We start from the raw sequence: 24,438 nt of genomic DNA on the forward strand, positions 1-24,438 counted from the left end.
TGCAGACCAATGATGAATATTTAAAGATGTTTTACTGAACTTTTCATTATTTTTGAGAAATAGTATATATGTGAAAATAGATTTTATACAATTAGAGAAGTCCTCTGAGCAGTATCCTGGGAATTTTTCACCTTAGTATAAGTGGTTATTTGTTTACAGTTTATTATTCCAGTTGCATAAATAGATGTACTTTGAAATAACAACTTATTTGGGTTGGGTGTAAGCAATGCTTTTGTATAATGAAAGACATCAGTTTATAGAGTTTATCTGAAACAAACATTTTTTTTTTTTCTCTGCTCCAGAAGGGGGTTAATTGCTACATCTTGTGGAAGATGTTTAGGTTTTACTTCAGTTTCAACCAATCTGTCTTAAAAATAGCTTAGTCTGCAATATTGTTATTTTTAAGCAAATTCAGAATTTCACAAGAAATTAATCATTAGTTAATCCAAATGTTAACCATTTTGGTTACATATTTTGGTTAAATATTGGTAAAATATTTTATATAACAAAAAGTTAACCATTTTGTTTACATGGGATTGATCAAAATAGTGAAGCCCTACAAACTTTAGCACCATGTCTAATATTTTAATAAATACCTAGTATTTAATACATGCATCAAGACATTCCATAAATGGATTGCTGAATGTGATCTGTTCTCCTCCTGCCCACCTTCCTTTCCCGCAAGGCTGTGGTTTGTAGCTAAGCTAGTGTGGAACTGCTCTTATCTGCAAATAAAACAAAATGACTTCATTGAACGCGTATACTGCAAAGCCTATCAGGGATACAGCAAGGGGAAAAAAAAAAAAAAAGCTACAGAAGGGCTTTAACATCTTGTAGCAGTATATAGAGCGCAGCATATTGAAAGTCGTAAATACTGTCCCACAGACATTTTGAATAATGTAGGTATAGCGTAAGTAATTGGAAGTGCTTGCATTCTGCCTTCAGACATTTCATTGCTCCTGAGTTAAAATTGGTTGTCAAGCGTGGACTCGGAGGACTGTGCAAGGTGCCCTACTCTGTCATGTGGTCCGTATTTAATGCTTGAAGGAACAAGGAAGGGACACGTGCAGCGGCGAGCGAGCGGGGCCGGCGCGGAGCCGCCCGTGGCCCAGGCGCGGCGTGTACAACAGTTCGCGTGTCCGGTACTCGCGGGGAGAATGGCAGGGAGCGAGGCGTAGCTTACCCCGCCGGAGCTGACCTTGAAAGCCGGCTGCTTGTGCCCGGCACCGCGATCCCGCGTGTATGCGGTTTTCTGCGGGTGCGTAGCGGATGCTGCCCTGGGGCTGGGAGCTGCAGGTGCGGGTGCCCCCGGGCAGGAGAGCGGGACGGCGCCGGGCGCAGCCGGGGCCGCGGGCAGGGGGGCGCCGCTCGCCGGTGGCCGCCGCTCCGCCCGGCTCCTCCCGGCGCGGCAGCAGGACGCACTTCGCAGCCGACAATGAAATCTTGGCAGCTAATTGCAGGCGTGGGAGATGCCCTTCAGGTAAGGCAGAAGCAGGTTGGAAAGAATTTGGGGGGGCGCGGGGGGGGGGGGAGCCAGCCTTTGCTGGCAACGGGGAGCGACCCTGAGCCCCTGGCTGGGATGCGAGGGTGGGGAGGGGGATGATGGGGCACGGGGCGGGGGGGGCAAGTTGGCATGTTTGGCTGCTGTTGTACAGCCGCCGTCAGTGGCTTCCCAACATGAACGCGGCGAGGTTAGTGTTTGCGTGGGGCTTCCGGCTGCGTGGTTAGAGTGGGGACCCGAGCCACGGGAGGGATAACGCCCAGGAGCGATGGGAGAGCCATGCTGAGGGGCTGTCGTCTAATCTAAGGTGTGTCGTGTGGAAACTCACAGGGCAGACTGCGGAGCTGCGCTTCGTGTGCGCATTATGTTTATCTGTGCATATGTTTATGGCTGTGTTTATGTGTGTGTGTGTGCACGGCGTGGGTCTGTCTGTGTGAGTGGGTACGTGAATGCATGTGATGCTTACCGAAAATCAGATATGGGGGGATTATTTGTCCTTCCTCGGTGACTGGCTGAAGTTTATGTGAACTTCAAAGAGCTGTTTAACTTTCTTTTGATGGGATATATATTAGCATTTATATGAAATACGGCAGGAATCTCATTAGAAATGGTTTTGTCAGATGAATTATTGCCTTTTAGTAGACAGTTTACAGGATTCCTGACCAAACTGATTGCTTATTTAACTTTAGGGTACCTGTATATTATATGTATCACGATGTTAGAAAACACAATTTATATGAGGATTTTAAAGTTTTATTACTGTACTTGTTAAAATATCTGGGATAAACCAGCAACATTTTCTTAATAAATGCAATTTAAACATACAGAAAAATTTGGCTAACAATCCATTTATATATATATAGATTTTAAAAAAGCAGAAATAGAGTATAAAAGACTGGGATTTAAAAATGCGTATCAGTTGCCAGCCAGATATAATTGCAGAGTAATTTAAATATTTTTGAATGAATTTAGCAATTTTCTTTCTTTAAAAAAAAAACCTACATACTTCAAAGTGTTGGAAAAAAAATGTTGAGGGGAGTAGGGAAAGTGGGTTTTGCTGGCTTTTAAAAAGGAATCTCTTCCATACTTTAATAGGGAGTATCGTATTTTTTAAAAGACTTGCTGTCACCTTGTAGGAGACTGTGGTACAGTCAAGTAGTGGAATGCTGGGCTCTGCATTTCAGACAGTTAAGGGTTTGGTTAGCAGTTTAGGCACCATAAAATCACATTGTTTTCAGGACAGTATATGAAATTCTACCTCAAGTATTTTATTTAGGTGGGTATTCAGGAATTTAGTAAGATCCAAAAACAGTCTTTGTATTATGTCAGATCTGTAGTGATAAGGAATTTGGTCTTGATACAGACGTCATTAGGATTTATATACCTATTAAATAGAAAGTTCACAATTATTTTCACTTATGAAAATACTTAAAAAAATTGGCCTTATGTACAGTACAATTGGTTTCAGATCTATTTCTAAAAATGAAGCAATAGACGTTTGTAAAGTTTGAATGTCTTGATATTCTGTTCATAAATTACAGCTATTTTCTTATGCACATTGTTGATATGTTTTTGAACATGCAGATGTTCAAAAATGACTTCTGAAAAGTGAACAAAACTGCTATCAAGTAAACAGCATTGCCTTGTCTCCAGAAAGAGCAGTAGTGGAATATGTTATCACTGTTTTCATGTTTGAATCATTTAATTGAAACAAAGTGGACTTCTGGTTTTGATCCTTTATAGATGCTTCTCTGAGTGCACGTGCAGTGTCTGTGCCAATCATCAGGTTTATTTCCTTTAAACCTATGTATCTACTAGGGATTTGATTATCTGTTTCAGAGTTTTTCTTCCTAAAGCAGTACCAAATTGCTTGGTATTTCAGATGAGGTAAACATACAACATCTCGCATTCCCATTGCCTTCCCTGTAATATGTGGGCAAGAAATTACATTTAGTCAGTGCCAGCTCAACATCCAACATACTGATACCTCGGCAAGTGTAAGTAGAATTAACGATACCCCTTTCCACGCATAGTTTTAGAAAGATTGAGCTTAATGTTTTTACTTATTTCTACGTGAATAAATATTTTAAATCAGAATAACATAACAATAGATGGATGAAACAACTTTATTAGTATTATGTAGCAAGGTGTTATAGTCAGTCTTCCTAACTTCAAATCGGTTACTTCAGGAGTTTCTTTATCATGGAATGGTTGAAAATTTTTTAAATAAAATTTTCACATAGGGTCTCAGTTTTGCTCATAAAACACAAAACTTTTCCAGGAACAAGAAATAAATTGTTTTATTCGGTGATAAGCCATGTGGTATTCTAACAGCTGTAGAAGGTCTAGAAAAATGTCCTTATGTGTAAGGACTTTCTCTATTGTCATGAAAAATATTACTAGTAAATGGTAATAAATTTTATTAAGATAAATGTATTAGAAATGGCAAATGAAGCATCAAATGGGAAAGGAGAAGCAAAAGAAATATGTTTAACTCTTGCTTTTACGTTATCGTGGCAGTAATTGTGAAAACATACCATGAAAAGTAAGCCAGGGGAAAAAATGTGTAGAGAATTTTAACCATAGAAAATACCTTATCTAAATTTTACCTTCATATTTTAATTTATGTAACATGCTAAGAAGGAGTTATTTTTAAGATAGCTCAAGCCTACTGAAGTCAAGCTTTTAGTTGACTTCAGTGATTTTGGAGTTTTTATTAAAATTATTATGTCACAAGATAATATAATTCTAGAATTTAGAGATGGGAACAAAGACTACAGAGGGTCTTGATCACTTCAGATGATTTTTCAGTGTTTTGGGGTTTTTTATGTATATCTTAAGACATGGATATAATTTCCAACATCATCTAGGAACAAAGCATAACTTTTGAAATGTATTAACTTTATGTGAGAAGAATTCTGCCATAATAGTAATATTTTCAATCCATCTAAGAATTAATTTAGAAAAGGTACCTGCCTTTAATTTTGTTTTGGAATACGTTGCAAAGGAATAGTTCTCATAAATTGAATTGTCAGGAAATAACAAATTCAGTAGAATACACTGGTACATAGATGCTCGATTTTCACAGGTATATCTTTTTGCACACAAGACTTACCATAAGTACGTAGTCACCAAATAGAGGAAAAGCACAGGCTTTTCATTTAAAAAGGTGCATCATAAATATGTTTTCTCTAAAATTTAAATGCTGTGAGATTGCCTTTGGGCAAGATACCAGACAGTTGGGTTAGCAAAAAGAAATAAATGTGTGACAGATGCATTTCTGGTAGCATTTCTAAGTTTGTCTGTGAATAAAGACTAATTTTATAGCCTGAGGTCTCTTGTGTGGAGTTCTGTACCTGTAGGAAAGAAAAGATGTTAAGGAATGCAGCAAAGTTGCTGTCTTCAGTGACATTGTGCACTCACCACTTTTCTTTTACTTGAACTTCAACGTGGACATTGTGAGAATGTGTTTGCTTTGGGGGATTGGAATAGAGTGTAAGCATTTCTGCTTTATATTTGTCTTCATCATGCCTGCTCTGCGTTTGATTTCGGTTAACCGTGTTAAATTGCATAGGCTGCGATTTCCCTTCATTGTCATTGGAAATAAAGCACAGTATGGCTTCTTCCACCAGGTTGCAATCAGGGACTATTTTTGTTCTGTAGTTAATTACAGATTTCATGCACAGCAATAAGGCTTCTGGAGAGTGATATTTTTCTGATGGTCAGGAATATTTAAAAAACACTGTAGTATCACAGAGGCTTATTAGTTGCCTTTCACAAACACGGAGACGTGCACAAACTTTTTTAAAGTACTAAAATGGAGAAACTGCTTGAGTCAGCAATAACATCCAGATTCAGCAAAACTGGGTGATGAATTCAAGCAATTAAACATGACAAAAAGCTCAGTTTTACTACCTTGACTTAATATGCTTCCGGTATTTTTTTTTGATACATAAAAACCTCAAAATGTTCTTTTCTGTCAGGTGTTCACAGAAAAAAGTACACCTCCAAAGCACAGAAACTGTTGAAAGTCCTCTTGCTTTGCATTTGCACCTTCAGTTTTTATTAAGTATTTTTTCCTCAGGAGAAGCAAATATTAATAATTTCTTCAGTTTAGTATACGTGGAGTTCAGCAGATACTCGTTTATGTACCTGCATTTTGGTAGAGATAATTAAAAACAAACTAGTTGAATATATAGGAATTAATAAAACAATCTCTTTTAATAGTTAATATGTATTAAAAGTAAGATTTTCCTAAAGATGATTAGAAATCCAACCAAAATTTTAATGTGGAAGGCCAGAGGATCCATTTTTTTTTGTGCTTGTGCTTTTATGTGTTGTATTTGCAGTAATTTTAAGCAGGTTTCCTATCTAGTAATTATTGCAAATTTAACTGAGTAGAAAAGGGGAGAGAAGTGGCCAGCTGTAAGTCTTGGTACTAATGACTAATGGACCAACCTGAGCCTGAATAGAGCTTTAGCAAAGATTATCAATTCACCGCTTGTATCTTGGAGCGTGATGTAAAATGCGAAGAAGAACCTCTCACCCTTTGCAAATGGAAATTGCTCTGTCTACTTGTGCTCTGGTGCTTTCTGGACAGGTGCTTGCGGGTTTTTATCTTAAGTGTCTTCCTTGTTAAAGTTGAACTTTCTGATTACATGAATAATAGTAATCCAGGAATGAGATTTAATCCTTTGTTCAGGTAAGTGAATTGTAGCTTATATAAGGACTTGTTTCTGACTACTAATTAGCCTGAATCTAACAGCTTTCAACTTTAACTGTAAAAATGTATTACAGCAAAGTGAAGTGAGAGACAAATGTGGCACATCACTGCTGCTTATTTGGAGAGTTAGTTGTTGCTGAGAACTTGCACTATTACCTGATGCTCTAACAGAAATAGCATCATTTCAGTGAATAATGACATTGAGGATGAAACTCAGTATCTTTGAAGAACCGCTGCCGCACTGGAACAAGTCTTTTAAGAACATGACATTTAGATCAAGCCCTAATGGAGTACCATGGCGCTCTCCTTTTGTACTGTTTTCATGACTAGTATGTTTTTGTGTTAGCATCAAGTGTTCACCTTTGTAAAATTACTCTACCCTTCTGACACAAGGTGTCCTGTGGTATTGTAATCCTGGGGACTGCAGCTCAGCTCTGGCCTCTGATTTTTCGTGACCCAGCTTTTTAATGTGTGATATCAACAAGTGGTATGTAAAAGGAAGATTCATTTTTCAGAAGAATCTATCTGCTGTCAGCTGTGTATGCAGGGAAAGTTTGATATGATTGGGATACAGCAGAAACTCAAACTATTATATTTTTGTTAGAATATTTTGCAAGACTAGATTTAAAATTAATATCATCTAATATGTCATTTGATGACTTTTGATATTTTAAAAACATGTATTTATTAATAAGGTCTGTATGGTGAGCAGTGACATAGTCTCCTGCGTTTCCATCTTGCCAGTTAAGCCAGCACCACATGAGGCTGTAATCCAGCACTCATCTTGACAGTTACCAGGAGAAGCAGGATACCACTGCCTTGGCCAGGGAGCAAAATCACCTAAGAACCAGATCTCATTCCAAATGGCATTTCATTCTGATCGAGAGGCTTTCCCAGTGTCAGCAGAGTCAAAAATCCAGCCATGGCAGACTGAACTTTATACCAACACAGAAGCCATGAGAATCAACGTAACTCCATTTTGACCATCATATTTGAAAGGATGAGCCTTTTCCTTCGTGATAGTTCTTTCATTGAGCCACGACAGGAAGTAGTATTTACTAGAGGAAGATGTTAAGAATGGCATTAGATATTTTACTTATTTTCTTTACTTCCAGTTGTGTTTTCAAGATATCTCCATCTCTCCAGCAAGTATCTATAATCATGAAATCCAATTCAGCACAGTCAGGTAACAGCTTAGCAGAACTGTTTGCCCAGATTTTACTCATAAGAACAGAGGGTTTTACCAACTCCGTGTGGTAGCTGTGGTTCACCGATTGCACCCCTTCTCAACACAATGACTTTAAGGGTGGTCTTTAGAGCTACAAAACTGGGGTCAGAGAAGAGCTCAGTCTCGAGATGTGTTACAGTCAGTGAATTGTCAATGAAATGAAACTTTAGAAAGAGTGTGCACATGGGTGCTGATCATCTTTTGGATAGGTACAGTGGACTGAGCTCCTACGCAATGCTTGCTTGTCCTGTAGGAGGAATAACTCCATTCACCACATCATGCCATAACTAAAAAGAAGCGATCTTCTTAAATGGGTAACTGCAGGTAATAAACATCAGCCGCATTATACAGCTGTTATTTTCTCACACACTCTTCCTGTAGCAGCTGTTAACTACTGAACAATGACAAATAGACTAGAGCTTAAGCCTGTTTATATGTTAGTATTTCTTCTAATTAATAGAAGTATGTTTGCATGTTAGTGTTTCTTCTAATTAATTATTATGATTCAGACCTGGGGCAAGGCATTCTGAAAATGGGAGGCAGTGCGGTAGTTCTGTGTTCATTCACGTTCACCTATGCATAGCTGAGCAAGCACTGAACAAAATTCCATCCTGATGTTAACGAGATATTTGGCAATGGTAGAAAATAGTGATGGAGAGGACCACTTTTCCATGTCAAGTCCTGCCCTACTCTCTGAAAGGATCATCATTTACAAGTGTCATTTGTGATAGACATCCATCTTTAAAACTGTCAGTAAGCGAAACGCCACTAACTCCCTAGACTACCTGTTTCCAATGCTCTAACTATCTTTACTGTCTTGAACAGTTATTTTTGCTAGACCAAAAGAAAATTTCCCATGCTGCAGATGACCGTAGTGTTTCATTTTCTCAGTGGATATGAAGGAAAAAAAAGGTCCCTCTTCTCCCTGTGGCAGTCTTTTATGACAGAGATTCCAATTCAGACCTCAGGTTTATGACCCACACAGGTTTTGATTTTCGTATTTTGGTTCAACCCTTTCTAGCTATTATTTGGTTTGGGGATCTTTACTTTAATCTAAGACATGCTTCTTTGAACATTTTGTGTTTAAATAACAACATTGAATTCAGATAGTGTAACCAATGATTGGGAAACAAATATTGGCCATGATCTACAATATAATCAGGATTATACAATGATTATTGTATGACATTATTAGACATTTGAGACTGTGATTCTCTCAGCTGCCTTGAGTTCTCTTGGACTTCTTTATGAGGCAGAGGTTGTAAGGCTTGTCATTTTGCTGCAGTCACTAGAAAGTTTTGTTCAGAACTTATTATGCTCCTAAATTTATAGAAGTGTGTATATGTAGATATATGTGTGTGTGTGAGAGCATCTGTCTCATAAAAAGATAAAAGTTAAACACTTTTGCTGATATATTCAAGAGCTGATTAGCTCTGCCTGCTCTTGTTTCACATCAGTTTTCAGAATAATTATTACTAGGTACATTTATCCTGTCAATATAACCTCACAGGGCAAGTGTGGGGGGAGAAAAAAATGTAAGACAAGGATTTGGAAGGCAAGTCTTTTGGAAGAAGGGCTCTGAGATGATGCTAGTATCATACTCTACCTGCCCAGTTGAGCACCTCCACACTTAGAGGGGGTAGATCCAAGAAGATCTGAAGGAGTGTTCTTGCATGACCTCCTTCCAGCCTGTATTATCCCATGATCCTGTGTTATCAGTTGAGTGCACCTGGTGAGCAATGGGTTATTTTAGCGACTGAGAACTGAGGGTAAAGCACAACAGTGATAAAATGGAAAATGCTTCTATAATTTTGGAAGATCTATGTACCTATGGAAAATGATGCAAATCTATTCCAGAAATTGGTAGTAAACTCTGTTTTGGTAATGAACAGCTAAATGACTAATATTATAAAATAATTGTGTGTGAGTCATTGGCTAGTGTATAGTTTGACTTTGGCTGTGCAGTAGAACAAGAAAAGTAGAAGATGCAAATTTCAACTACTCATACGCTGTGAATATATGACTCATGTACACTATCTTGCGCATTCATAGAAGTGAGGTGGATGGGCTGTTCTTATTTTCTTCAAGCTTTAGCACTACGGAGGAGCCAAGGGCATTGTGCCTATTAAGATAACAGAAGACAAAGATGGATGAGGAAGGTGAGATTCTTATGGGGAATTATCTTTAAAAATGGCATGCAGGATGTATACGTTTGTTCTCCCAAATCTTTATGTCTGTGAAGCGTAAAGATTGTGAAATTCTAACTGGATCCAAGCAATTTTTTTCAGGCAGTTATTTCATTGGGGATGGGGAAGAAGGTTAGGTAACTAAAAATCCTTTTTATTTTAACAAATTAACAAATTTCATCAATATTTTAAGAAAACTGGAAACATGAAAGAAAAGAAGAAAGAAGGAGCATTACAACTTTGACCTGTTTCATTTTGGCATTTTAAAAGGGAAAAAGGACATTTTTTTCCCCCTACTGAGAAATTTCCTTTTTATTTTCCTGCATGATGTAGAACTGCAAAATTACTTGGGTTTTACTTGATTTAGTAACCAATGTTTCATTTGATCTTTCAAAATTGCAGACAGTAAGACTGCATTTTTTGCTTAAAGGGATAAATTTCCTCAGTTGGAGGAAACAGCATTGACATGTTCTTCTCCATGTCTGTAGTGAGTAGAGTGTGAAGCTGTGGACTTAAATTACACATAGGAAGATTTAGATTAGGCATTAGAAAGACTTTCTCATAGTAATAATACTTAATATTTAATTAGATGAGTTAGGAAGATTATGAGATTTCTGTCAGTGGTAGCTTTTAGTAAAGGGTGGAAAGAAAATATCAGAAAAATGCAGCTATATGCCTTTGTATGTAAAGACATACTGTAGAAGTAATTTATAACTCTCAAAACTTGTTCTCATTTTTCTATATTCCTTTTACTAAAATAGAAAGTCTTTCTCAAACCCCAAACTTATTTCCCATTCAGCAGGTGGATCTCTCTTATGTCTCTACCAAGAATGTTTTGGGTTTTTTTCAACAAAGTTCTGAATCTGCCCTCTTGCTATTTTTACACATCTGTGAGGCAAGGCAATGAATCAGTATTATAAATATTTTCCCAAGAAACAGAGGTTGGAAATACTGGACTTCTGCAAAGTTTCTGATAAAATCTTGGATCGTCCATTGGGCTGATTTTTTTTTTTTTTTTTTGAGTTACAGTGCAGTAAGAGGTGTGTAATACTTCAATCCCTGCTCCCAACTCCCCTCTCAGGTGTTTCATCTTATAACAATGTGATTCCTAGTGAAACTTGGATGTAGTTTACCACTTAGTTCTGAGAAAAATTCTTGGCCTATATTTATGGAAGCACTGAATAATCCTCTCAATAAGTGTCAAGGCAGGTATAATATACTTGGATTTGGATACTTTTAAAGAATTGGTTCTATATAAACTGTTATAAAATCTATATTACATATGAGGACTTCCCTTATTCCTTTAGTATTGTCTTTAGAATTTAAAATACAATCATATCATCTAAAATAAGCTATTTTTAATATATTTTGCTTTATTTCTAGAAAGTAATTTTTTCTTGTGACAACTGCACAGACTTTCCCATCTTCTATTAATGATATAACATTAAGGTTTATGAATAAAAAGCTGATTACACAGAACATATTAGAGCAGTTGAGACTTTTTTTTACTATTTAAGAAGTGTAAGAGTGCCTTGGGGCCAGAGAGACCCCGTTGTGCTATTTTCTATGTAGTGTTCTACGCATTCTATATAGGAACCAACAGCCTCTGTCGAAAAATGAGGAAACAATAGTGTTGTGGTTTAATCCCAGCTGGCAGCTCAGCCCCACGCAGCCACTCGCTCACTCCTCCCCTGGCGGGATGGGGGAGAGAATTGGAACAGTGAAACTGAGAAAACTCGTGGGTTGAGATAAAGACAGTTTAATAGGTAAAGCAAAAGCCTTGCACACAAGCAAAGCAAAACAAGGAATTCACTCACCACTTCCGATCGGCAGGCAGGTGTTCAGCCCTCTCCAGGAAAGCAAGACTCCATCATGTGTAACGGTTACTTGGGAAGACAAACACCATCACTCCAAACATCCTCCTCCTTTCTTCTTGCCCCAGGTTTATATGCTGAGCATGACGTCCTAAGGTCTGGAACATCCCTTTGGTCACTGGGGTCAGCTGTCCCAGCTGTGTCCCCGCCAACCCCTTGTGCACCCCCAGCCCACTCGCTGGTGGGGTGGGGTGAGAAGCAGAGAAGACCCTGACTCTGTGTAAGCCCTGCTCAGCAGCAACAAAAACATCCCTGAGTTATCAGCACTGTTCTGGTCACAAATCCAAATCACAGCCCCATACTAGCTACTGTGAAGAAAATTAACTCTGCTCCAGTCAAAACCCGCACAAATAAGTATTAAAGGAGTATGTCCCTAACCAGTCACTGCCCACAGTTGGTTCTTATCGTGGGAATTGTAGTTTACAAACTGAAATTGAAGTTGCTTGATTGAGTGTAAGCATTGTGAGAAGGATAAACATGTCGGACATCCTCTTGTTGTTGTTGTTGTTGTTATTTTTGTTTTTTAAGCGCTACTAGAACCAACAACTGGTTTGGCATAAGACAGAGGGAACTGGAGGAACATGTTTTAGAGGGAACTGGAATCAAATCTGTGAAGACATTTTTCTACCAATTGCTGTGGAAAATACATCTTTCTTAAAGACAGGGAAGGAACAGTAGGGAAGTAAGTCCCAATGTGCTCCAGACTCCTTTTTGGTATCACACAAGTCCCTGTTGTGTCTAGCCATAATTTTTCTAACCAGCTTTTATCTTTCTCTGAACAGACAAATAGCAAAACATACTATTCAGCTTAGAAACATCATCATTTTGAATGAATGAAGCAATGCTACTATTAATTAAGTTCAAAGAAAGCTGTAGTTTAAGAATAGACTGTAGCAAATAGGAAACTGATATGGAAACATTAAATAGCAGTCTGTAATATCTGTATTAAAGAAATAGCTGCCAAGATACGTATTACTTGCAGGCATTTCAGACTTCAACGGGTTTATAAAGAATTTAATATTTTCATATGCTTCAGTGTAAAGCCATCTGTTGCAGTGACAGAACAAAGTGTTGAGAACAAGAACAAACGTATGTTTATGGAAGTACTCCATGAAATGCTAACAAGAAAGACACAAGATACACAGCAGTAGCTCGTAAGAAATGGGCAAGGGATTTGAAAAAACATGGCAATCTTCTTCAATATTTACAATTATGATTTCTTTTCTAATTTCTTTTTGTGTGGAAGTGTTAAAAAATAAAGGTCTGTCAATGCAGATGGTAAGGGAAACAGGAATACTGAGTAAAATAGTGTTTACGTCCACCTTTTGTAGTTTTTCATTTTTCTGCTCTCTTTTCTTACAGTTAGAAGCTTATGTCTAGGTACATCAGTATATATGTTATACCTTATATAGTGTTTCATACATCTGCTGCTCTTTTTAGTGCAAATTAAACAGCCTCAAACACTCGCAGGAGCTGAACTTTACTAGTACCTTCTTCCCATCCCCCGTTTGGGACAGATTTTTATTCGTGACTGCACAAAAGAATGAATGGCATTATGGTGTTTGAAGTTAGAAGTTGATACAGTGTGACTTTTAACCTGTCATACCCCAAATATGGGACACAGTGTGGGCTAGTAAGAGATACAAAGAGATTATAGGGGGAAAAATGGTACTGAGACATCAAAAAGAAAGCAAGTGTTCAAGAAAAGTTACTTTGAATCTTTTGTCAGTGGTATTGCAACAAGAAAAATCTGGTTCTAAAGAATCTATACAGTTGGATTTTTAGTTATAAGGTATAAAGGATATATTTTACAGTGATTCTGTTATCTTCAGGTCTCCATTCTCTCTACAGGTTTGGGTGACTGGGAGAAAGGATAGAATTAGATTGTGCCTTAGCAACACTATGAATTTTCTAGAAAGTGTATTTTATGTTTTAAAATGACAGGTCCAAAAAAGATGTGTGCTGAAGGGTCGTGGAGCAGGTTATGGTATAATTCCCTCCTCCATTCAGGTATAAAATCCTGCTCTCTGAGCCGCACGCAGCTTGGTGGACCAGTTACTCAGTTTGAACTGGCAGCATTCCACACTGATGTGGCAAAGGGCAGGCCTGATTATTCTTTTATGAGGGTTTTAGATTTTACTCCAGTCATCTATTTTCTTAATGAGATTTATAAACATAGCATGGATTAATTTTCCTGGGCCTTCAAAAACATAAGCCAGTGGAACGCACAGGTGAGAGTACACAAATACACCCTGAGACAGATAACAAACAACAAAAGTATTCTGGTATCGACAGTGCTGTCATTCTGCATTAACAGCTAATGTTCATATTTCATTTGTAGTCAGGCAGTCTGGAAGTTTTGAATGTATTGCATTGTGGCATCTTTCAGCTACACTAAGTTGTGCCGTGATATCCTTAAAGGAGCAAGCAAAATGTGAAAGTAACAGTCTGAACTTTTCTTTGAGTTCCGATAAATACGCCAGTTTTCAGGTGTGTACTTAGCAACAGTGACATCTTGTGGCTGTTACGGAAATCCTAGCTCTGTTTCAGTCTGAGGAGTAAATAGTTACAACCCCTGCCATTTTATCAAACCAGTCAAATCACATTATGTAAATACCTGTTCCAAGACCTTCAGTGTTGACTGAAGTTTCCAAGACCTCTAAATGAAGACAGAAAACTAGGCAGAGAGAAATGCAACTCCTTGATCATACTTGAGCTTATTTGTTATCTTTCTCAGCTTTGGCAGAGCAGGGCACTGGGTACCAGATATCTCAGATGAAGGTGTATGGAACTGTCTGAGAAGCAAATCTGCTATTAGTCCTCATAAAGGTTTATCTTGATGTTTAATGTTGAAGGGATGAGTTTGGCCCTTAGGGCAACAGGTTTTAGTCATCAGGGTATAAAGATTTAGTTCCGCTTTGAACACTCCTTAAATTTCCTTGAGTATTGAGCTTTGGCCACACACTCTGACGATGGGTTTTACCATTGTGTTATACCTGTTCTATTTAGAAAAATCCAAACAGGTTGGATTGGTAGGAGGGGAGATGTCCTCCTGCTTTTCTATCAATTCTTACTGTACATTCCTGTGTCCTTTTTTCTGCGAACTGAACTTTCTAGTTCTCTGTGCCATCTGTTGGTATTTATTTGGACTCTGCTTTTTATTTCCTTTAAAAAGTAAGCAGCCTTAGTGTTATTTCTCTGGTTTTCATATGAGAATTTTTGGGTCTTTTAACCATGTCAGTCTTCTGCCATTACTGTTGATGTTCTCTTGGACCCTCTTACTTTTACAGACTGACTAGCCTTCATGCAACTGAAACAGCTGTGTCGTTATTGCGAATTATAGGAAAAGTTCCTAGTAGGATATCACGTGCCAGTAATTGTTTTCCTCTGCCAAGGGGTCCTGACTTCTTGTAAATAAGGTTTACAAACTATTTGTGATGCTGCTGAGACTTTCTGTTACTGCTAACAACAGAAAAAATGGCAGTGAGTATTTTTTCTGCTGATGTAGTTTCTTGGTCAAAACACACTCTCTTTCCCATTGTATTGCTTCCAAAATATGAATGTTAATTCATATATAGCCATGGTAATTTTCCAAATATTTATATGTTATCTACATGATGATTTTTTTTAAGGGTTTTTTTTTTTTATCACTGGGTTGGCTTTTCTTGCTCAATAGACTAGCCCCTCAACTTATTTGACTTTTATTTTGATGAAAAATGGTAAATGGTGATATGATTCTATTCTAATGCTGCCCAGCATGAAATGATTGTGAAAATTATTGTCTAATGAATTCTACTACACCATTAATTGACGGATATTAGCAAAACAAACTTAAAGATTTGTTACATTTACTGATAGTGGTTTCTGTAGAAGTTACAGAACTACAAGGAGAATATTGAATATAAAGTTTCATCTAATAGAACTGTTTCTCAGAATGTAAAACACTCAATAAAAAATGAGAAACATGCACAGTCCTAACAGATTATATCAATAATCTGAGGGGGGTTTGCTTCTCTTTGTTGCGGAAGTTCATAGCGGCCTTGGAGAAAGGGCTGACTCAAAGCAGATCAGCATCCTGGGGCACGTTGCTATCGCGTCTGCTGTGAGCAGGACCAACAGGCAAATTGGTAATTAATGTGGGGTTTCTCCTGTCCACATGTATGTGCACTCTTTCTTCTCAAAATGTTACAGAGACCTGCCACTCGTCAGACAGTAACATTTGTAGTTTTACTTATTGCTATTTGTTTTCTGTGTAACATTGAGCATCGTCTTTATTTGATTTTCTCCTAGTAGTATTTCCCAACTGTCAAAAATTTATTAAATTGTTAGGGGAGAGAGATTAAATTTTCCCCCTAGAAAAGACTAGTTTTATGGTACTTGTGGTATACTACAGGTACTCTGTTGCCTGTTGGTAATTAAAATTGCCAGTAGGCCCCCAAGTATTCTGCAGGAGATACTGCTGTGAAGTGCTCTTCCCCCATTAATAATGATTACAGCTGCTGGTTTTGTGGCACTTAACACAGTTGATGTGTACTAATTTGTTTGAGTGTGCCTCTCAGGGAAGATCAGGGAGAGGATCAACTAGTTTGAGTGTACTTACCAGGCTTAGGCATGAGATAAAGTACCAGCAGTTTGGGTATGGACAGAAAGAAAAATTGAGGTACCTTAAGCGACTCTGCTGGGACAAGGGAAGAAGTAACCAAATAACTGGAGGTGCTCTGGTGGTGGCAGAGAGATTGCGAGGGATACATGTATTCAAAACCGCATCCTTACGCGTCTGTGTTATGCCTGGATAACAACACAAATACTTATATTCCTTTAAAAACGTAACTGTTGATGCTATTTTCCTTTTGTCTTAATTTCACATTGTAAGTAAGGTTATGAATCGTGCCTGTTTCTCAGAGAGGTGGGTTGAGGATAAGCACCTTAAAAATTGTGAGGAACTTGTAAAGCTGGGCCTCTAATAGATAAATGGTGATTCATTGTCCTTCTGTCCCCTCTTTTGTCAGAGTCTTGCTGACGGCACTGAATTTCAGATGGAAGAAGAGAAATAATTTGAAAATTTCCCCCCCTCCCTAAAGGAATAAATGCCAAGTGCAGAGCTACTGATTAAAAACGTATCTCTGAGGAGCCTAACAGGAGCTAATCCTTAGGATATATTTAACTAACTTCTAATCCCTTTTGCTGGTAGGTGCATTGAGAGGTAAAAGTTTCTTCTATTTGCCATAGGTTACCTAGTTCTTCACAGAGTTAGCCTTTCACTTACTCCAAGTTAGCCCTTTCTTTCTTCTGTCTTGAAAGTTGACAAACAATTATGCTTTATTAGGAACACCATTGTAATACTTAAAAAGTACTTATTGCAAGGAATAAAACAAAATTTCAAAGTTTACTTACTGTGGAGGCGCTAGTTAAATAGTTTCTCTATTTACTTGCACTTCTACGGCATAGCATGAGATCTCTTGACTGGTGGTGATAATAGAGGTATTATTTTCTCCCCTTAAGCAAAATGATGTGTTCCTAAAGTAATTCGCTGCAGTGCAAATTATAACTGCTCTTCTTGTCGTGACAGGACTGTAATCATCTTGTGTCACTGGTCACCTCTCTAACAGCTTATTGGTTCTCAATGCTGTCAAGTGAAAGTAAAAGAAGAAAAAGAGGAGCATTTTTCTTTAGCTGGTGCCAAGGCTTTTGACGTTTACATATTGTATTCTCTATTGTATGTAGAAAATAAGTTGGTGATTATTGGAATTATTTTTATATCATAGAATAATTTGCTATTGAGTGGAACATGAAAGCTGCTTGGAACATTAAAAAGCATTTATTGTAGGCTGATTTATCTATTATGCAGTTTCTGTGAAATTTTTTAGTGTCACTTCAAGTCTACATCATGTATCTACATAATTAATGTAGATCAAGAAGAAAATAGGATAAGTTGTTTTAAGTGAGATAGTTAAGCAGTTAAGTGTTCATTGAATTGCGGTCTGAGACCTTGTGGGGGGCGAGGGAAGGGTATTAGGATATAATAGATACAGGTAAAGAACTATTTTGGTGCAATTGTTTGTTTTTTTCATCAACATCTCCCATGTGGGTCATGATTCCAGTACACAGTCTTGTAATCTCCTGCAGTGGCAATGATTCAGCTTAAAAATCAATAGGGCATGAGGTGTTTCAAGTTCTCATTATTGTAATGTGTCAACATCACTTCAGTGACCCCAGAGCCCTATGTTGGCTGATTTGTTCTCTGATTTATTGTGCAATCTTGTAGGGCAAACTATAATTTCACTTGCAACCAGAAACTCTACTTTTATGGTTTGTGCCCCAGTCTCCAGTCATTAGGATGTTCAGAGATAATCAATACCTGTGTTTGCTACTGAAGGTTGAATGAAGTTGTCAAGCAGCTAAATTACAAAGAATACAAACAAAAGAACATTGTTATGGCTGAGCAGACCAGGAAATGTTTTTATGTAAATTTTCATTCCCTTTCAACAGATTTTTTATTGCTTAGCACTGTTGTAATTTGTATTGCCCTATATGTCTAGAAGTTTCAGATCTTAAATTTTGTAGCTGTAATTACTTACTGTGCCACTTTATCCTTTAGGTTATCTGTGTTCATTTATTATTCCGTTATCTTCTCTATATCTGTCCAAATTTAGTAACCTCATGAACGAGAAACTAAGTATTTTAATTGCTCAAACGTAATAAACTTATTGTGGCTTTAATGCATACAGGTAAAGCAGTGTTGTTAATTTTGCAGTCTGCTTCTACCCCTGCTAATTTTGATGTTCCTCTACATGATCAAAGTGCTGCAAGCGATAACAAGGTAGTCTATGTCAGTGTATCCTGGGCAATATCATAAGTATGGATGTATTTAGATTGTCTCAAATAAAACTGAGGTAGCTTAGCACAATCAAAAGCTCTTAGGACCTTCGCTGGCGTGTACATCTCTCGTGCTCAACTGCTCATCAGAGCTTAATGCAACAATCTCAAAGCCAAATATCTAAAAACTCAGAGTCATACTCATTTAGCTTTAATTCTTCATTTTTTATGAAACAGTTTTATCTCCAAGAAGTATTGATATGTTTTGATATGTTTTATTATATAATTACTATTATTGTATTCTTACCTATTTAATAAACAAACCAACCAAACCAAAACAAACCCGTACATATAGTATAAACAGTAATTGTTACAGAGCAAGAATGTAACATTCTGGAAAATAGGCTGCTTCAGCATTTTCTTTCCAGCTTGTATTAGTAGTTCCTTGACCATTATAAAGCTGCATGACAAAGTACATTTGGCAATAGTTTCCTGCGTTTAACTTAAAGGAATATAAAAGCCTGTAAGATAGATAAATGCACTACTGAATACAAGAGGTGCAGGGTTGCTGAGGTAAATCTAGTATTATTGTAGATTTTGAAATGGAGCTGAAGATCACCACTCTCATGGCTCCTTCAAGGATGTCAGTTCTATCCTGGCTGCTGGAGCTACTCATTGCTGTGGGAGCCATTTGCTGTATGGTTGCTCTGCTCTTACACCTTCCCAAGCTAGACACTGTTGGCTCTACCCAGCGAAAGGATCGATGGGTACCTGGTCCACCCCAGAGTGTTAGTTCTTGCTTGGGGGGTATTATTTAATCAATCTCACCCACATGTAGTCTCCATCAAATTGTAGTCCTTGAAGGCCAGCAGCAGAGACACATACGTTCCTGTATCTGGACATGACGTTTTGGATTCAGTCTGAATGCGAAAGCCTGTTAGCAGATTGTCAATTCAGTGAAAAATATCCAGCGTCTGGAAATGCACAAAGTAGGAGGAAGCAGAACATCTGTATTTTTTATGTTTCTTGAAAAACTGATGACTGGGCAGTATTTTTCCAGTATACATAATAGATTTAATGTTTTTCTCCTTCTGAAATACTTACTTCTAGAACTTTCAACTTAACAATTTAGAGCTCACAGCTTACCTAATGAGAAAGCACCAGGCAGCATATAAATGTTTGTGAGCCTTCAAGTAAATCAATCTGAAATTAGGCAGTTTTTAAAAGTTGTATAAAACAATAACATCCATATTCACCACCAAATCTAATATAAATAAGAGAATATTCAGAATTGGAAACAAAATAGGAAAAACTAATGTCTCAAATTCACAGTCAGAAATTTTCAAAGTAATTTTCATAGTTGTGTAATAGCAATTTTGCAGTTAGATTAACCAGTGTTTAATATTTTATTGAGGGGATTAGAAATTAAATAATTCTCAATAATCTTCATTTTTTATGTCCTCTGTTTTCTCACCCAAGCCATCAATTTTAATTACAGTCTCTGAAACTCATTTATTCTTAAGCTGTGTCCATGTAATCTGGGGGCACGCTACAAAAATAGTTAACGCTTTTTAAAATCTCACTCGCAAAATTATTAATTTGTAGGTGATATGATTATTATTCAGTCAATTATTATTATTCAGTCTCTCTAAGGAAAGGTTGACATCATTAGTGAACATAATGCATGTACAAATTCACATGTGTGCTTCTCAAATACTGAAAAATAGGCAATCTTGACTACAGTAGGAAATTGTGCACAGATTTCAGCTGCTTCCTGAAAGTCAGTATTAGTAGTCCTAGTTCACTGTGAAAAGAGGGGTTTTTTAATATGAAGGTGTCTCATAATCATTTACTAAGCTGATCTATTTAAAGACTTTTCCATGAAATTAAATTAATTGTCATGGGGTTGAAGTTAACATCTATGGCCTTATATATCGCAAAAAGATATGGGTCTTTTCTGCATGAGAATTTGACCTATATAACAGAATAATCTGACATAATGCAGAGAAGGGAGACGAGGGAGAAGGTGGGCTGTAGCAAACCTTTCAAGTGTTGCACTAGGCCGTGAAAATCTGTGGAGCTGTTGGAAGGTAGATAACCTGTGCAAATTAATTTGTCTACTGTGCATCCTGTGATGTATAATTCATTTTGCATTGTTAGTGTCCCACATTCTGGAGGCCAAGACTGTTTTAACGTAGCTCGTCTAAGCTGCTCATATATCCCTTGAAATGCTGATTTAAAAATAAAATACCATAAATGCATGGAAAACTTGCAAGAAGGTTCTCCTCACTGCTTTTATTTTTTGAAAAACTTACCCATCCTCAGTATAGTTTTTAATGTTTAAAGAAAAAGTCCTTTGAAGTTTGGCCTTTTATTTTTTCCCCTTTTGCTGAATACACATCGCACCTCACCCAGAGATTTCTAGAGTATACAGAATATCAGAGAGTTGGTTATTTTAGCTCCCTCTGAATTCTTGTGGAAAGTAGAGACAAATGTTGCATTGTTACAGAGATCCCCCTTTGCTTTTTCCCACTCGTCAGTCAAATATCAAGGAGTATACACCAAGTATAAGGAGCATCGCATAAATTCTGTACGGGGTAACCTTGTTGACTGGCTTAAGTCACGTGAGGATAAGCTTTTGGCTTTGGTGGTCATTGACAGCTGTCACAAGACTGGTTGAGGAACGGTGCTTTTCAACTAGTAATGGGGTTTACAAAATTAATAACACCTAGTTGACTGATGTAATGCTAAACCCTTGATCAGGCACTGTACTTGCCTGTAATGTGCAAGTTAGGAAGTGAAACCCACAGATAACTAATGGAAATCGCAATTGCGGCAGAAAGAAAATTGCCATAGTTGTGTTACCCCTGTTGCGTCGGATGCTTGGCATCTGAGAGCACAGACAGCTGACGGATTGCCAAGCGTGATGGTAATGTAAATGCAAGTGAGATGACTGAACACAGACCTAAGCAGTCACTGCTCCATTTTTTAATTTATTTTTAATATTGTTGGGTCTGGTTTATCTATTTCTGAATTACAACCACTGCATAGCAGAAAACAGAAAAAAGAAATGATTTTTCATCACCGTTTGCTCAGTCATTTCAGATATATGTACACTGCCGTGATACTTGGTAACATGTTAAGTGGTTTTGGTACAAGAAGCATGATTATTTCATATTCCATCACAAAGCAGACTTCATCTTAATTTGATTAGTGTATTCAAATAAAAAGTACAACACGGTTCAGCAAAATTCTGGACAGTTTCATTAATTTAATGTATTTTCTTTTATTTGGAAGGTGCACTGAGATGGAAATTCCACTGGGATGAGATTTTGAGTTGTATGTATTTGCACTGAGCTATGGAAGGCAGGTAGTCAGACCACCTTCTGCTAGAATTTTGTCATAATCTGCTGTAATTAGGTGAGGAAAATGGAGACTCCTGTGTTGGACCCACAAGTATTAGTATTGTTGCTAGTGAGTTGTCTGAGCATAGTGTTAAGGAGCTTTGGGGGGGGGGGGGGGAAGTGCTTTTTACTTTTTTTTTTTTTTAAATTTGAGACTTACTGTAATTCCAACTGGATATATTGTTTTCACTGTGCACTATTAAATACCTGCTGGTCCTGCCACTATAGGCAGCTGCAGCAGTACCAGTATCCTTCTTAGTCACCTTTTGGGGGGGTTGTGAAGCTCAGTGTTTTCAAAGCACTTTGAAAAGCGCTCTCTTAAAAAGATATTATGTGTGTGTAAATTACTGCTGTTCCTGCTGAAGCTTGGACAAACTATAAACCTCTGTGGCTGTAGAAAATTACTGAGTGCTGCATAAGCTGTTCAAGTGCTGCTTTACCAAATCAAAGATACTGTGCTCAAGCACTATAAAAAAAGAGAACTCCCACGGTGAGAGACAGCTTGCTACAATGGCATTCAATTCAAGGTCATACATAACGTCAGTCAGGGTAGGGAAAAAAGCCAAATTAAGCATTTTTAGCAGTGAAAATATATTGTGAAATAACATTACAAGTGTGAAGATACTGGAAAGGAAAAGAGTAAAATCCATGTTGCAGAACAGTTGTATAAGCAATGTTACAGAAATGGGTATCAATGCACTAAGTCACTTAATTTTGTGTATCACTAACTGAAAACACTTTTCGTACGTGATCTTTTGCATGGCTTTGCAGCATCTCACCTTTGCGATTACAGCGCTTATCTAGACAGAAAATTTTTTTATAAATTGTTGTGAAATTAATGGGGAGGTGATTAGCAATCACAGCACTGATTCAATGATGGGTGGGGGTTTGCTTTTTTCTTGGGGCAACCAACATTTGGAATTTTTGACAGACAAAGTTTACATGTATGAGATTTCTTAAATAAGACTCACCAACCTTTATACCAAAATACTCTATGTACGCAATTATATTTATTCTGTATTGATTCTGTAATAGTACAGTTGATATACAATTTGAAATTGTAAATGGTATCTCCTTTGCGTACTACTGAGGAAGAGTTTGCATCTGCATTTTTTGCAGAAAAAAAAAAAGAATTGAGATAATTTTGTCGTCATCATTGGATATGAAAGCCTGAATTCTTATATTATATTATTATATCTTATTCTATATGATATGAAGTAGTAAATATAATTGAATGATTTTCAGCACAATGTAATGTTGATCAAGGGGTATGCATGGTAAAATTGCTACTTTTTATTGTATAAAATCTTGATAAATGTACCAGCAAAGAATTACATGCCATTTTGACCTCCTGCCATTAAGCAGAGATTAGAAAGGTGCCTGATCATGATGTGCCTGTCAGTCAGCATAGACTCGTTGTGTAGTTTCAAGTCTGATTTCATGATAATTTTAATTTCATACTCAACAATACTGTTTGTTACTAGAGTAGCCTGAAGCCCACCAAGCAGCACAGGAGGGTAGGAACCCTTCTCTCCAAGGAACCGAGCTCATGACTCAAGCTTGTGATGTGAGTTGGCACTCGTCAATATATATACCCTGTGACTTCTGTCCAGGTTCAGTTTCTTTGCCTGTAAGTATATGACCTGGTGCTGTTCTGAGCTACTTTCTTTCTGTTGCTTCCTTTTAGAGAGTTTTAAGTCCAACCATGTTGTCTTCTAGTGAAACAGATGGAGATGCACAGATAATACCACCACAGGCCACGTGGGTACCAGTTCGAGGTATTTCAGAACGGTACCTAGAAGGGTATGTCCTGTGGAGAAGATTGATCCTTGGGTACTGCTTGTTTGGATGTTTTTTTCTGCCCGCTCTTGATCTCTTAAACTCTTCTCGTTTATAGATATGTTAAAGTAAATTAATGAGGTGAAATTTAGGTGGATTTTGTTATTTTCCTCTTTCTTTGTGATATTATCATAAATAATGAAATTGTGGTTTGTTTACAGTAATTGTGTTCAATAAAAGTGGAATCTGGAAGCATTATGAAGTTTAGCAGAGGGACATATGTTTCAGGGTAGGAACTGAAATTTTCCTTTTTGACAGGTTTCCTTGAAACTAGATTCACACTGGCATCCAAATTTTCCTAGAAAAGAGAATGCCAGAATGCTGCAATTGGGGCTTGTGCTCATTTTGAGCACTTCAGTAAATTGGCAGAGAAGGAAAGGCAGGTAGCCTGGAGGTGCGTCTCTTGCCAGGCAGTGAACTACGTGGTAGCGCTGCAGGACCAGACTGAGCAGGAACGGGGCTTCTCATTTTACAATCCCACATACTCAATGTAAGTACTAATCTAAACTTGAGATTCACCTTTGTAATATTACAGTTGTTTTGCCATAATATGCTCTGCACTGACCTATCTTTGGTGGCCAGATATCCGTAGCAAATGTAGAGCTCTCTCTGAGATGAGAAAGATTTTTAATTTCTTCTTGCTATACCCTAATTCCTGGTTGCCTATCGTTAGTTACTCTTGAACTTGTCACTTGTATACCTTCCCATTGACTGAGCTCTGAATTAACTTTTCCTGCTCCTGCATGTCTTAATTCTCTCCTGCGCACTTAACATCAGAAGAAATGCTTCCTTCTTTCTCTTCCACCCAATGTTCCCATCACCTCCTGGAGTTAATAGCATTAAATTCTAATATTAACATTCAATTTG

The 24,438-nt window shown here is 37.6% G+C and overlaps 1 protein-coding gene across 30 annotated transcripts in view; it reads left to right on the forward strand.

Annotated features, from left to right (window-relative positions):
- RBFOX1 (RNA binding fox-1 homolog 1) overlaps window positions 1–24,438 on the forward strand; it is a 906,682-nt gene that overhangs the window by 218,402 nt on the left and 663,842 nt on the right. The window contains exon 1 of one of the 30 annotated variants that reach the window (XM_075767580.1): window positions 980–1,480. The exons of 24 other annotated variants lie outside the window; for them this stretch is intronic. In XM_075767580.1, the coding sequence (XP_075623695.1) occupies window positions 1,436–1,480 (45 nt within the window). In that variant the 5' untranslated portion in view covers window positions 980–1,435. Of the gene's footprint in view, window positions 1–979; window positions 1,481–1,702; window positions 1,809–24,438 lie in introns of those variants that run through there. 5 more of the 30 variants (XM_075767588.1, XM_075767595.1, XM_075767603.1 and 2 more) reach the window with 5 other exon arrangements.

Source organism: Balearica regulorum, chromosome 15 (assembly GCF_011004875.1).
Source record: "Balearica regulorum gibbericeps isolate bBalReg1 chromosome 15, bBalReg1.pri, whole genome shotgun sequence".
NCBI classification, from domain to species: domain Eukaryota; kingdom Metazoa; phylum Chordata; class Aves; order Gruiformes; family Gruidae; genus Balearica; species Balearica regulorum.